Source organism: Malurus melanocephalus, unplaced genomic scaffold (assembly GCF_030028575.1).
Source record: "Malurus melanocephalus ecotype Western Australia unplaced genomic scaffold, MMel_1.1 scaffold_20, whole genome shotgun sequence".
Lineage (NCBI taxonomy): Eukaryota > Metazoa > Chordata > Aves > Passeriformes > Maluridae > Malurus > Malurus melanocephalus.
In genome coordinates this window covers 1,587,390-1,601,598 of record NW_026623252.1, presented here as the reverse complement: position 1 = coordinate 1,601,598, position 14,209 = coordinate 1,587,390, and the positions used below count along the sequence as shown (strand labels likewise).

The 14,209-nt window shown below is 41.8% G+C and overlaps 1 protein-coding gene across 1 annotated transcript in view; it reads right to left on the bottom strand.

The window, feature by feature from the left end:
• UNC80 (unc-80 homolog, NALCN channel complex subunit) overlaps positions 1-14,209 on the bottom strand; it is a 113,395-nt gene that overhangs the window by 36,216 nt on the left and 62,970 nt on the right. Inside the window, exons 31-44 of the mRNA XM_057389866.1 lie at positions 13,653-13,791; positions 12,312-12,493; positions 11,853-11,984; positions 11,155-11,341; positions 10,017-10,148; positions 9,329-9,472; positions 7,910-8,010; positions 6,277-6,363; positions 5,353-5,536; positions 4,703-4,797; positions 3,775-3,864; positions 3,283-3,384; positions 1,310-1,490; positions 176-444 (exon numbers count right to left, since the gene is read on the bottom strand). Coding sequence (XP_057245849.1) covers positions 176-444; positions 1,310-1,490; positions 3,283-3,384; positions 3,775-3,864; positions 4,703-4,797; positions 5,353-5,536; positions 6,277-6,363; positions 7,910-8,010; positions 9,329-9,472; positions 10,017-10,148; positions 11,155-11,341; positions 11,853-11,984; positions 12,312-12,493; positions 13,653-13,791 — 2,025 coding nt within the window. The remainder of the gene's footprint in view (positions 1-175; positions 445-1,309; positions 1,491-3,282; positions 3,385-3,774; positions 3,865-4,702; positions 4,798-5,352; positions 5,537-6,276; positions 6,364-7,909; positions 8,011-9,328; positions 9,473-10,016; positions 10,149-11,154; positions 11,342-11,852; positions 11,985-12,311; positions 12,494-13,652; positions 13,792-14,209) is intronic.

Below are 14,209 nucleotides of genomic sequence, written 5' to 3'. Positions count from 1 at the left end.
TTGAACAGTCACAGGGATGGGACAACCACAGCTTCCCTTGGCAATCTGTGTGAGGGCCTCCCCAYCCTCACAGGGCAGAATTTCTTCCTAAGGTCTGACCTAGAGCTGCTTTGTGGAGGCAGGACAGGGTGTTCTTTCGGCAGCGTTCCCTGGGATTGCTGTTGGCCATKCTCACCTGCAGCATGCTGGGCAGCACCCACTGGTACCCGCTGAGGGAGAAGAGGTGGTTGAAGTGCACGGCCGTGTTGATGACTGTGGCAGCATACTGCCTGAGCAGGGCACTGTCCTCAGGGTGCAGGATCAGGGCTCCGTTGAACACGTTCAAGAACAGCATGATCTCATCCCCCCACGGGAACTCGCTGGGCATGCCAAGGAACATCTCTTCCAGCAGCTTAATCCACAAGCTCTTCTGAAGAGTATCGAGGCCAAAGAGCTCCTTCCCAGCTGCGGGGCAGAAGAGACAACATCAGCTAACTCTGTCCACCACAGCCAGCTCCACCTCTCTGCACAGAACCATCCCACAACACTGACCTTGCTTAAGCCGTTTAAAAAATKCTTTCACCCATCCTGTGTTTCTGTAAGGGCTTGAGCAAACCTTGACCAAAAGCATCAATATAAAGATGAAGAATGATAAATGTAATACAGCTAATTGATCTGCTGGTTGGACACTCTTCTCTTAAAAACAGGAAGATCTGAGCTTTTACATGCATCATCTGCCTCACACAATCTGAATGGCTGTGCAGATTTTTGCTCAAATGTTATGCTCCAGGTGTCCCACACATTACAGGAGTTTCATGCAGACTTACAATAGTGCTTCTGAAATTCAGCCTTTTGGGCTGTTACAGAACTTGCCAATGCTTAACACGCTGCAAGAATGGCCTRTTTAACCCCCACATCAGGCTGGATGCCCTACTTTACTTTCAGAGCAAAGTTTCTATGTGAAGTGTTTCCATATCCCTGCTGCAGAATTTGCCCAGTGTTCATTGGATGTCCATTGCTTCCTCGGAGTAGATGGCAAAGGAGTATACAAAAAATCCTTTTCAGGTAGTCTTATGCACAATTTTAATACTCAATTAAAACTTATTCTCATTTGGATCCAAAGAAAATAGCCGTGTCTGGAGAACTCTAACAGTAAAGCCCTTTCTGCTGCTCTGTTTACAAACCAACAGCTCCGTATCAGTTTCCATACGAAGAGATTCATCTGTTTCCAAAAAAAGCTACAAGCCTGTGTTTCTAAGGCAATAAAGCACCTCACCAAAACCTTCCAGGCCTTGAAGAGCCCTCCAAGAAAGCTGCCAGAGGATCATACCTTGGGGGTCACTGAAGAGTGAGAACTCAGCATCAATGGCACTTCGGGGGAASGAAGGCAGGCGGAGGAGGTCCTCCTGGAGCATGGACACATGGGACTGCTTGTGGGCTGGAGGGATCTTCTGTGTCAGTGAGATCAGGAACAGCACCCGCCCCACCTCCTCCAGCTTGCGGGTGAATACCTGGCAGASAAAATTACAAAAATCTCTATCAGTCTAATCCAAAAGCTCTTTACAAAGTATATGCACTTCACCCACTTCACTTCTGTGGCTTCTCTGATCGGAAAGATGCTGCACTCACAGCTCAGAGGACCATGAAGAAATTCACAAAGGCTAGTGTTCCACCTTCTGGCTGGAATTTGTGTGACCACTGTCCTCCAGCCCAGCTCTGCAAAGATGGATCATGTTTGTAAAAATGGTTCTAACAACATTTTCTATTTCAGTCTTCTGGAGGACCCTAAATGATTGTTAAACAATTTTGAACTTTGCCATGTCTTCTTCTGTAGGTTAATGTAAGTCTCAAGGTGGTCAGAAAAACCAACTCCAAACTGAAAGCCATGTGGTTGTAGTAGCTGTCTGCAAGGTCTTAACCTACAGTGAACATGAAGGTGGAATTGCTATCTACCTTCTGCGATGAGGCTGGCTGACATCTGGCCAYAGAAAGAATATGTAAAATAGAAATATGTACAATGCCAAAGAGAAGCAAACAGTAGAACAAACAGGCCAGATTCGGTGTTACTGCAAAGTCTCACTAGATTTCAGACTATCACTTACCTTCAGATCATTCACTTTACACTAATGGGGAAACCGAGTCCATTCTACCAACCTCCTTTGAACTTGTGAGTGGCAGGACCAGCCAGGCTAGATACTCTATTTCTATTTTGATGCTAAAAGTAACCATGAGGCAGAGTGATGTTTAGTATAGAAGCAACTATCTTTGGAAACAGCTCTTAGGTAGTGGGATGAAGCCAAAACTTGAGGCMTGTGGTTTAAAATGTGACAAAGCCCAATTTCACATGTCCTGCCTTGCTGTGACTTTGCTTGAAGTGCACTCAGAATTGGATGTTCAATCGGTCAACAAAAAAAAAAGTACTTTTCCAGGCATTGTTGCTCTGTGGATAGTCACTGTAGTGCTGCTTTTWTTGTTGAAGGTGGGTGTTTTACAGCAACATCTTGCATGACTACAGAGAGGCTGGCAAATCTGTGATACAAGATTTACCTAAGAAATATTTTGGGCTCTAAGCATTCTAAATATAAAAACATGGAAAGCCAAATAAKACCTTACAGAAAATGGACAGCCCATTTAAGTCTTTTGAGATCATGTAGCATGTATCAAACTCATTTATTTGTGGGAAATCTCCTGGAACCAGAGTGAGAGTAATTTCTGTGAGAAAAGCAACCAAGTTGGTCCCAGGTATTTTCAGATTTTTATTGACTTTCTACTCGAAGACGCAACACAAAAAACATTGCCCTATTCTGTACCATACACATATGAGATGGTATAAACCATATTTTCCATTATTTTAGCTGCTACTAGTTCTTATGCAGCTTTATAGTTGCTGCACCTCTGRAGTAACTGTGATAAAGTCTGGCATCTGAGAGCAGGACAAGGAAGAGAGGCAGGTAACTTTCCCTACAGAGAAAAGTAGARTAGATCATTCTTGTTCCCCAAGACTGAAGCCACGTTAAAGAAAAGAATACCCAATTTCTGAAGCTGAGGCAACTRAAACTTTTCTGGCCATGTATAAGAGAATGCAAAATGATCCAGTTAAAGGGGGAATCCACATCCCAATGTTTACTCTTCTTGCTGTACTGTACACTACATATGGCCCTAAGCCAGAGTTCATGCTGATTGCTATTTCTCCAGCAATGATCTTGATCTGCATACAACATGAGGGAAAGCCTTTAAATGCAAAAGAAAGACTTATTTTCAGGGTTTGTTTCTGGTCAGAGGTGTTTGGTGACAGCAAGGTACCTGTTTCTGAATGAGCTCTTGACCCTTTTCTGGATGCATCTGCACCAGGTTGAGCTGGGGAGAAACCGACCTCCGGAAAGGATAAATATCACGGACATAGGTCTGCCAGGAGAGGAAAAAGTGCATTTTAAACAAATATAAATACTATGGCATCACTCAACAGAAAGGAGTAAAAGGCCCTTTAGCACTTTCTGAAGGACAGGAGCTTTCMGACAGTGTTAGACATTGTGAAAGAGTATAAATAGAAGAAATATTTGATCTTTTCTAAGAAAACTAGACATTCTAGTCTTAAGAGCAAGGGGCTCCTCTTCTGCCTCTTTCCTCTTCTGTCAAATTCTGATCTTTCACCACACACAAATAAAGATGTGGTGCTCACTGGACAGAACTCTACCTATAGGCTGCTTTTTCTTCTTTAGAAAACCCTGATGTTTAAAAAGGAAGAATATTAAAACTCAAAGAAAAAAAGTCATGTGGGCCTGATTTTTGCCTTACCTTGTTGTAATGAATGAGATTCCAGCGCTTATCCATCAAAAAATAATTAGAAGACTGAGTTTCAGGTATGTTAAAAAACTCCAAACACTCCTGAAAAGAAAGAAATCAAAATATCCTTTTACTTTTTAGTTGTCTTGTACAAATACCACAACACCRAAAAGAATGTTCATCTAATAACTTATAAAGGCACAAACATGCATGTCTCAATCTGGCTGGACAGAACAGACACTGTTCTGGCTTTAATTCTTTATTTCTGTTTTTAATAATGCAGTACTTGAATTTGTTTGTGATAATCAAGGCACGCTGGTATCACAGTCCYGAAGACTGATATTGCTTATTTTGATGTCTTCATATCACACATACTTGTCTCACTRTATGAGCCATATGGGCCTGGGTATTTATCAAGCTTTAGTGATAGGTGATATGCAGAGATACTGATGTTCTGACCCTTTGAAACACTGTGATGTAATTCCCATTAAAATTTAACATGCTCAGAGACACTGAAGGCTTTTACAAATATTTTTCCTATGTGGGTCAGTTAAAACCATCCAGGAATTTTTTCTCCCGGATTCCACAATATCGTTGTGGCTACTGAACCATCATTTTCAATCTGATCTTGATCACACTGTTGTCTCTGGTATTGATAAAACCAAACAATCAAATTATTTTTGTATTTATCAAAAGTATACAGCAAACACCCAACAAGCTGCAGGAGTTTTTTTCGGGTTTGTGCTTTCTGTAAGTTCAGAACATTTCTATAATCTTCTAATGTGGGATCCCATTTCTTGCAACCAAGCTCCCCTGACAGAGACACAGAAATGCCTGTCAGCAGAAATTACCTTCCTGACATTGGAACAGGATATCAGGCAAAATAGATCGCTTGGCATACAGGTACGGCAGTTTGTCCAGCTCAAAAACTCACTCTTACCTTCAGAAGAGCCTCAAACTGGGTGTCCTCGTGGACTGGTAACTGTGTTGGGATATCACACTCGTTCTGTCCATGCACGACAAGGGTTTTGGTGCCTAAAGGAAGAAAAGTTGTTGCATTCTCCCTGGCCTCTTTAATTAACAAAATTTTAGGAGACTATCCCCAGAGGAAGAGTAATATTTAAAATTCAATCCTGTCTGGAACCATTAAGTAGTGCCAACACAGTCTCACACGTCCACAGTTAATGAGAAATTTATCTGTTATTAAAGGATAAGCTGGCTTTAGCAGCCCCTGTCAAATCTGTTTTTCAGCAAGAAATCTCTTTTCTGACTCATGATGGCTACAGTCTGAATGGTTGAGCTTTACAATGATGATCCTGGCCAGCCTTTCTCAGCCCAACTGGCCCAAAGCTCTGTTCTAATTCACTTTTTGTTTTTCTTCTYTTGGAACTCTTAAAGAGGCTCAAGGAATTAGCTAAAGGAATTAGCAGTAGAATTTACTGACTGAATACTTAACTAAAAGAAAACTGTCTTACAATATGCAGCCATTTGTACCAGGTCTTTTTCTGATCCAGTTCTACTGGATCTCCTTTTGGTAGAGTGRGCTATAAACTTTGAAGTGAAAGGTATTTAAAGACTCATTTGTCATACCTGGCATTGAGGCAGTCACCAGCAGCTTCACTTCACATTGTTCCTTCTTCATAGTCTGCTTGAGATCTTTGAAGAAAAGTCCTTCAACATAACCCACTACTTCCCAAAGGAATGTAAGAGTGGCAGAAATGGCATCCATGCCCCATTCACACGGAGTCCGTACAAAATACATGATCAATCCTACCTGCAGGTAGTAAGAGGAAAATCAAGTTGTACACACACTTTTAACTGTGCAGATCATTGTATAKAGAATAAGACTATTGTTCCACCTTTCTTCACTCAGAAGGATAAACTCATTAAACTTTCATCCCAAAAGATTGTACATACGAAAGAACAACCTTTCTTTTTCTAGAGATCATGAAGATCGAGAGCAAAATGTACTGTTGCAGTATAACACCTTAAGTACCACTGTAGATGAGTAAAAGGAAAAACCTCTGCAGGAAGAGGCTTCCTATTGCTTCTGCTCTGTAGAGCTGCCATGTAGACAACTCCCAAACAACAGCAGGCTCCCTGGAGAAGCATACACTTTTTATGCTTAATCTCATAACTGCAGCACTTTTCCAGAATCTTGAATGAAGTTGCTAGTTTTGTTCCAAGAGGACTGCCTAACAGCAAAACACTTTCTGAAGCCAAATCAAGAGAAATAATTAAAGGTTTCTGGTGCTGGGACCATTCTACTTGTCTACAACTCATTGTCTGTCATCCAATTCAGAAATCCATGACACGTTGCTTAGGGATTTAATTAAAAACTAATGGTTCCTTCTCCTCTCTCCAGAAGGACTGAAAGGCTGGTGTAAGTCTGGTGACTTGAACCCACAACCAGGAGCAGRTATCAGCTATGTAAGAAAAATTAAGTGCATTTATTGCATACATGAAGGCAGAGGAGAGATTCTGGGCTGCACAGGGACCCCACAAGCTACTCACCAAGTAATTAAAGAGGATATGAGATGTCTGGGCAGGAAAGTCTCCAATGTTCAACAAAAGCTTCCTTAGCATATACATCAGCTCATCCTGGAAGAAAAGCAAGTTTTTTTTTTTTTATTTCCATCAAAAATGAAGATTAGATTTCTTCCTTTTGTCCTTTCTCACTTTGTTTCTTCTCATTTCTCTGCACTCCCTTGTTCAGCTCTCTCTCAGTGCACAAAGTAAAACTATACACTCGTTACTGCTCCCACATATGGCAAAATAAGGCCCAGAGAACACTACACAGTCTTTCTCATTTTATCTCAGAGAGGCCARTACTGCCTATTGCAATTTGTACTGACTGTAACACCCTGATTGTGCCCTCATGTCCCTGTGATTCTCCCTATGATGACTACCCAGATGATCTGTGAAATCCAATTCATCTCACCTCAGTGGCTGAGGCTGCGGCATGGGAGGTGGGGCCAGAACCTAACTTCYCTTCTTTTGGAAACTGCCTGCCTTAAATGTAGACTGAGACATTTCTCCTGGTGGGAAGGTGTTGTAGAAGGGACAGAATCTCACTGTGAGCTGAGTAGAGAGAAAATGGTATCACAAATGTCTTATATGGCCCTTGTCCTCTAAGCCCATAGCAGATTCGAGCCGGTGTTATGGGAACAGATATACACTGGACAATCCATGCCAATCATACACCCGGAGATAGCTTCCAGGGAAATAGACCTGTTTGTGTTCTGTGCTGGTGGTAAAACAACAGACTGCCATGGTTCAGAGGCCTCTGAGGCTGGAGAGCTTACAGCTTCCTTCTCCAAGGTACTGAAAAAAAACCCTCTCTGCCCAGAGAAGTTGCCGCTGCCCCATCCCTGGAAGTGTTTAAGGCTAGATTCAAAGCAGGTTTGAGGAACTTGGTGTGTCTTGAACTTGGTGCAAGAAGATATCCTTGCCTGTGTTGGGGGGTTGGAACTAAATGATCTTTAAGGTCCCTTACAATCCAAACAATTCTGTGAAATAGAAGTGACTTTCTAAACTGAAACAAATGTTTTGTGGACAATGTCTGAGAAGTCTCAGGAACAGTGAGTCCACCGACACCTGCTTGCCCAATGAAGCAAAGGGCAGCCTTTCCTAACATTGCTCAGGTTTAATGTTAATTTTAGAGTCAGTTCTTAGGTAGTTACTTGAAAGATGAGTCTGGTGATACTATTGATACTGTCCACCAAATATGAAGCTGATAGAGTGATATGGAGAGTGTCCCTGGCTTCCACCTGGTCAGAATCAGTATGCTTTTTTCCATAAAGTTTACCCATGCACCAGGAAGCAGTCTAATAAGCTATGGAGACAGAATGCCACCCCCATCTTTGAGAGGATCTGAACAGAGTAGCCTGAGTGAAAGCAATACTGCTTGTGCTATGTCCAYTGAGCACCTGCTCAAAGCCTGACTTAGAGCAAGTCAGATCCTAAGAGGTGATAAATCAGCTGAGTACATTTACATCAGTGGACAAAGAAAGAAGCCAAATGATGACATGCTGCATTATAATAGCAAGTGTTCTTCTCCGGTGATACCCACGAAGGGATTCTGCTGGCAGCTGTGCTTCCCTGCTCTAAGAAGCTCACACAGCTTGTGGGGAGAGGCAGAGTGTACCTGTCGGTTGCTGATTGTCAGCTTCTCAAGAAAGTGGCGCAGAACAGTAGAGGGGTCTTCAATCAAGCAGTTCCACAAGACCTGCTGAGCAACAGCACTCACTGTGAGAGAGAAAGGAAACAGGTCAGAACCATCTCCTTTGTACCCTGAACTGGTACACTTAGACACAAACATTCCTGATCTTCTTCCTTCCTCTGGCATGTTTTGCACTGAAACACACAATTGCTGCACTAGGATTCCTGGTTATCAGTGCAGTAATCTCAGTAATGATTATCACAGGTCTAATATTTTAACTTTCCCTAACTACTGGTGATGTGACAGGAAGCGCTTCACCACCGTAGTTAAGGAATAATAAAAAAACAACTATTTGGATTCTTAACTCCAGCTGGACTAAATCCAGCAACTGAAAGATATAAATTCATGTATTTTGTGTTCATGCACATACGTTTAATTTCATGGTGATTCATGGAGTGATTTTATCTGGTATTAATGAATATTGTCAGATAGCACAGAATGGTGTTGATGATCAACTCCCTGAAGTGTAAATAATTGTAATCTTCTGAATGTTAACAATAACCAAAAATCATTCATTATTGTGTTTTCACYACTCAGCTCTTGATCACAAAATGACACATACATTGTTTAAGGGGCTGAGTACATCCACCCAAAACTGAATACAAAATATAACAGGAAGTTAAATGCCCAGCTAGCTGACATGATGAGTGATGAGAAATGAAGGAAGAGCAACTTTCTATTATGTGTTAACATCTTTGAGAAACACATATGAGAAAATATATTACTAATTTAAAAGAYATCACAGATYATAAYCAAAATAYTCAAGCTGTGTATGGGTGGCTTTCTGCTTGCCATAGGAACAAAGAAATGTGAGTGGGAATAGGTCTTTGGAGGTTTTCAGTGGAAGACCCGCTTGGTGCAGGACTGTCGCCTATACCAGGTATGTCAACCATAGCTTTGACTAGCCAGGGCTCAATAACCCCTGTGCATGGAGAACCAACAGAAATTATGTTCCTGGTTGTGAACTTCCTTCCCAATTTTTAACTTGAACTTGCCAAGATCTAACCTCCCAGTCAGTATTCTTCTGTTTATTTCATTTGTCACACCAATCAAGCCCAGCTTCTACAATAACTCCTCACAGAACACTTCTGCTAGGCCTCTTAACCATCTTGGTATCCCCCCACTAGACCCTTCTCAGCTTCTCAATATTTATTTTGAATGGGGGGCTTTTTTAGGGTCCTGAAATGGCAAAACCCCCTCAAAGCCAAACACAAATTACAGACAAAAAAAATTGAAAACCCTTACAAAGACACATATTTATTGCAAATCAGCATTAAAATAGTTTTGAAACCGGCTCTGCCATCCTTGAGCAAGAATACTTTGAAGTTTAATCAAGGTAAATACCAGCTACTCCATCCTCCCGGACTTCTCCATCTTCCATCAAATGAACAATGGGGAGSACTGCTGCACAAATGCATGCTGGAAACACAGCCTGAGGGGGCTGAGGCACGTGATGGTTTGGAGTGTGCTCAGTAGTGTGTTCTTCRTCTGGAGCAGCAGCAAGAGAAGGAGAGTTAGGGATATGCTGTGCTGTTATCCAGGCAGGTAGCAGCAAAGATAAACATTTAACAGGTAATAAGCTAGATAAACATTTATGTGAGTGGCTCAACACACAAAGATCAAAACACTGATTACCGTGCAAGCATGACAGGTTTACCGCTATCTCCATGAAGAAATTGAGTCTCCAGACAATTTCTCAATCAAGAATTTTCACTCTAAATATGTAATTTTTCAATTCACATTACTTTTCTTGCAGGCAATCTAGTTCTTTTTGACAAGATCGATTTTCATTACAAGTTTTCAACTAGACTGCTCTCTGCAGCACTATTCTTCAGATAGAACATGAGAAGCAAGGGGAAGTAYTGTGCTAACAAGGGTAAATAAAATAATGCAAAGTAGCAATTTATTATAAAATGGCTCAAAGTAGGGAATATATGTGACAAAAGGAAATGCCACAGATTATTGGTCAACAAGAAAGGCTTTCAGTATTTGAAATCCTAGGACACAATACTCCAAAGTGAAGTCAACCCACCTTCTGCACTGACTGCAGAGCGTACTGACCACACAGAGCCACGGCGGAAAGAGTAATTCCTGTGAGATGTACTGGAGGTGCAGGAGGGACTCACAGASAGACGGCGGGAGGCCAGGTTGGCAACTTCTTCTACTGACAGAGAGAATAGGAAATGTCAGTCCAGATCCAGCTGACAGACTTTAGGGAACTTTCTGAAGGACAGCACTTACCATCAAATGAAAACATTGAAAATTTGAGTCAAAAGGCACAATTTAAAATCTATAAAGATTAGTCAGATAGGTAATTTGCTCATGCTTTGGGAATCAGCAGAACATTGGTCCATAAGAAGGTTCAGTGCTTTGGTGCTTCCCATTGTGACAGATTTGATTCTGTACTTCTTGTCTTCTACTCCCTGTTAGACATCATGGTTGCTGGAGCTYAGATTTTCTTAAGAACTGGGATTTCTATTCACGGATTTTCCAGTGTATATTTAGATCTGATCAACCCTGTACTCAGACAGTGGCACATACTTTGTAATGCCTTTAATGAAGGGTGTGTACTTTGTTAGCATGGGCCAGTAAAAATCCTCACCTAAAAGCCTAAGCTTATTGTGACTCGTGTCATGGAACTTTGGCTTTCTGGAAGATTGATATTGAGCTTGATCTGGTATCTGGGCTCCTCCCCAGTCACCACAAAGGTAGAAAACCCCAGGAGCAATTYAATATATTCTGAACTATGTTTCTCAAGACAGAAACAGCCAAAGAGGGATTCGTCCCATCCTTTAATTATTAAAGAGTTAACGTTAGGAAAGACAGATTTCATTCCTAGTGTTGCTTATGGTTGTGTATTAAATCCTGCAAGAAACCAGGAGCTTTAAGATGTTAAATGCTGGCAAGCTCCTCTGTAGTTGGGGCAGATGAGGTAAGTGTGTTTATCACACAGTAAAAAATCAATACATCTAACATTTTGCCCCATTTTTTGCATTAGTTTTCAAATACACCTTTTCTCGGTGGCTTGGACTTGTCAACAAATTGATATGGTTGGGACCTTCCTAACACTAACAATCAATTTTCCTGGACATCACTGCCCTAAGCAGTGCTCTGTGTTGGTGGGAAATGCTTTCAGATTCCTGGAATGCATTTCCTGTCCCAAAGCACACCTTCCTCTTCCTGCTCTGAGCTTGGTGTGCAGGATGGCTCGTAGCAGGCTTCCTGAGTGATGGGGATGGCAGTGATGAGACTGGCTTCCCGGCCCAGGCGTTTCTTCTCCTCCTCCTGCTGCAAGTTCTTCAGGATGTGCTCTGCTCTCTGATGGGAACGCGACACAGCTCGGGCAGAAAATGACTTCTGTCGAGAGGAAGAGAGAAGAAACACAGCCTGAAGCTGTCAGTTAAGATACACACGCTAATTTTCAGAGAGAGACCTCACCTTAGTGAAATCCAGCAACTCAGTTTCTAAATATAAACCAGRTAAGTGGCAGCTGAACAGAGATTTACCAGGAGACGTTTCTTGGTGATGACTCTACAATAAGCCTTGGTGCAAACATCTCCCAGKACACATGATATGCAGCAATGCAGAAAAAATGGTCCGTCAGGCAGTTCTATTGAACTAATTTCTTGGAGAKAAAAAAGCTGTGTGTTCCTAAGATCTGAGTYARTGTCTYTCACTAKGATATGAAGTGCAGTAGGRTATCTCAGTGAACAAACAGAAAAAMATTACRCCYATATAGATAATTCTGTGTGTCTTACACAAGACTATACTAGATTTTTTCCCAGCATGGCAAGACAATCTCAGAGTTTAATGCACATATTTTAACTTAATTTCCCCCACACCTGTAAAGAGAAAAAACAGTGCTTACTGATTGATCTTCATTTATAGGATCCTGCACGCTTCCGCTGCACTGAGGGACCCAGGGAGGGTCAAACATTGGCACAGATGGCATCCCCAGCACAGGAGAAGGCAGAGTGAAGTTTATACTTGGAGGAGGTATCTAAAAAAWACATGAAAGATATTTTATAGTTAGTCAAACTATTGTTGCCAGTAGTGTTAAGTAAACGTGAGCACAAGTACTCAAAGACATTAATTAACTCTGCAAATTCTTCCCACCTCTGTATCTCACTGGACTRTAACGCCATATATGACACACATCTTCTCTAATATTTCTTGTGACCTGAATCCCCATTTTCTTTTCTTCATTTTATGCAGGACTTCTTCATTTCACCTCCCCACTAGTAAGACATACTTTTTTTACATAAACAGATTTTTCAGGCAATTTCATGGCATTCTGTCACTATCACGCTTCGTATTTCYTATCTACCTTAAAGATCTGCTGTGCTCCCTCTTCCATTCTTGGCCACACTTGGTATCTGAACCTCCAGAGTGTGTGAAATTTGAGAATGGCATTTAGTCTTTGCACTGTTTCTGGGTGGTGAAATTCGGACATCAGCATGTCAGAAACAGCCTCTGGCACTTTCACAGCACACAGCAGGAACATGGCAGCTGCAGGGAGAGAATATCTGATCATCTCTTTTGCTCAGTAATGTGTTTATTTGGGAAAGAAAAAACACAGCTCCTAAAGCTCCCACCAAAAGAAACTCAATCCTGGCTCCAGAAATAGGATCACCACTCTACTAAGAACTAGAGAAAACCGATTTGCTTCAAGAAACCAAGCAAATGTGTGATTAATTTTGGAGAGACAGAGCATTATATGGGAAGCTTTAAATTCTTCTGGAAAACCAGCTTTCTACAATAAAGTACACCTTCGATCTACACAATCTGTGTCCTGATAGCTTTAAAATAAGAAGTGTCTCTTTAAACAAAGGGATTAATTAGGTTTGGCTTTCAAAGATTCCACTTCCACGTGATTTCTGTGCTGATCAATCAAGGCTGATTTAACAGAATCAAGGTTGATTTAACAAAAGATCTGATTTGGAACAGGACACAGCGCCCCAGTAGAAGTTACCTGGCTATTTTCATGAGTAAAACCAGTTCTTACTTAAATGGGCTCTATGCAATGAATACAATCTGCCTCCAAGAGAATATGGARCAAGGCAAAGGATCATGCAAAACAGGAACTAAGCTGGCCCATAATTTTTTTTCAATGGATCATATTTACATGTAAACAGACATTGCATGTCAACAGACATTGAAACAAACTAGCAGTTTCTGATAAAAATGCTTGCAATTTAATCTTCAGTGAAAAAAAATCTGGGACTCTCTCCTTAGGTATGCAAATCTATGGAAGGAGGAAACATTGAGCATAACAGAGGAGCTRTGACAGTTCCACTCTCATTCCCTGTCTTAATTTTTGCAATAGGCCTCAACTGGTACTAACAATTTCCATGAGGTAGCATACAAAATGCTTTAGTAGACTCTGGACAGTCTGAATCACTGTTTCCTCTGCCTAGAAATGCAACTGAACACAAATACTAATTCTGATGTTCACACCTCCACCCCTTGCAGGGCCTCAGAGAGAGTGCCCTCCTGATCACCTCTTTTGCACAGAGCACAAAACCACACAAGGGTACACAAAAACCAAACAGCCCCCAAGAAACTGATGGCATTCAGACTCCTCCACTACAAAACTGCAAGGTCCTGTGATCAACTGTGAGTTGTGCAGCCACAGCAGCCCATCTGAGTTTGGTGTTTGGTGCCTTACCTGCTGCTCCAGCCATGTGCTCATCCACACTGAGCAGGAGCTCCCACGCTGCTGGCTGGATGTCCCCGTACATCTCCTCGGTGAGGATGGGAGCTGCCTTGATCAGCAGTGACAAAGGGGCAGGGGAGAGGCTCATTACCTGCAACAAAACAAGCCCTGCCTTAGGGCTGAGCTGTGCAAGCTATCCACATGGAAGAACACACTCAGCAATTTAATCCTGCTTTTGGTCTGCAAATTACCCACCAATGATTACCAGGTTCATCTGTTTCAGATAATGCATCAGAGAGTGACATGGCTTTCAGCCTACACTGAAAAGGTAGTGTTTACAAACTAGCTCCTGGAGTCTTTATCTTGTCTGTCACATCACTGAAACACCAAAAAAGTGGACAAAAAGAAAGCCAAAAGCTCCCAAAGTGGTGAACAAACAGTGAAACATGAAAATCTCACTGAGAACAGGCCTGTGAAGAGTCAGTTGTTTCTTCAGGAGCTCTGAACAAGTAAGACCAARGAAAACTAATGCTGTAAACTGACAGGTTGTGGTTAAACATATCTGCCAA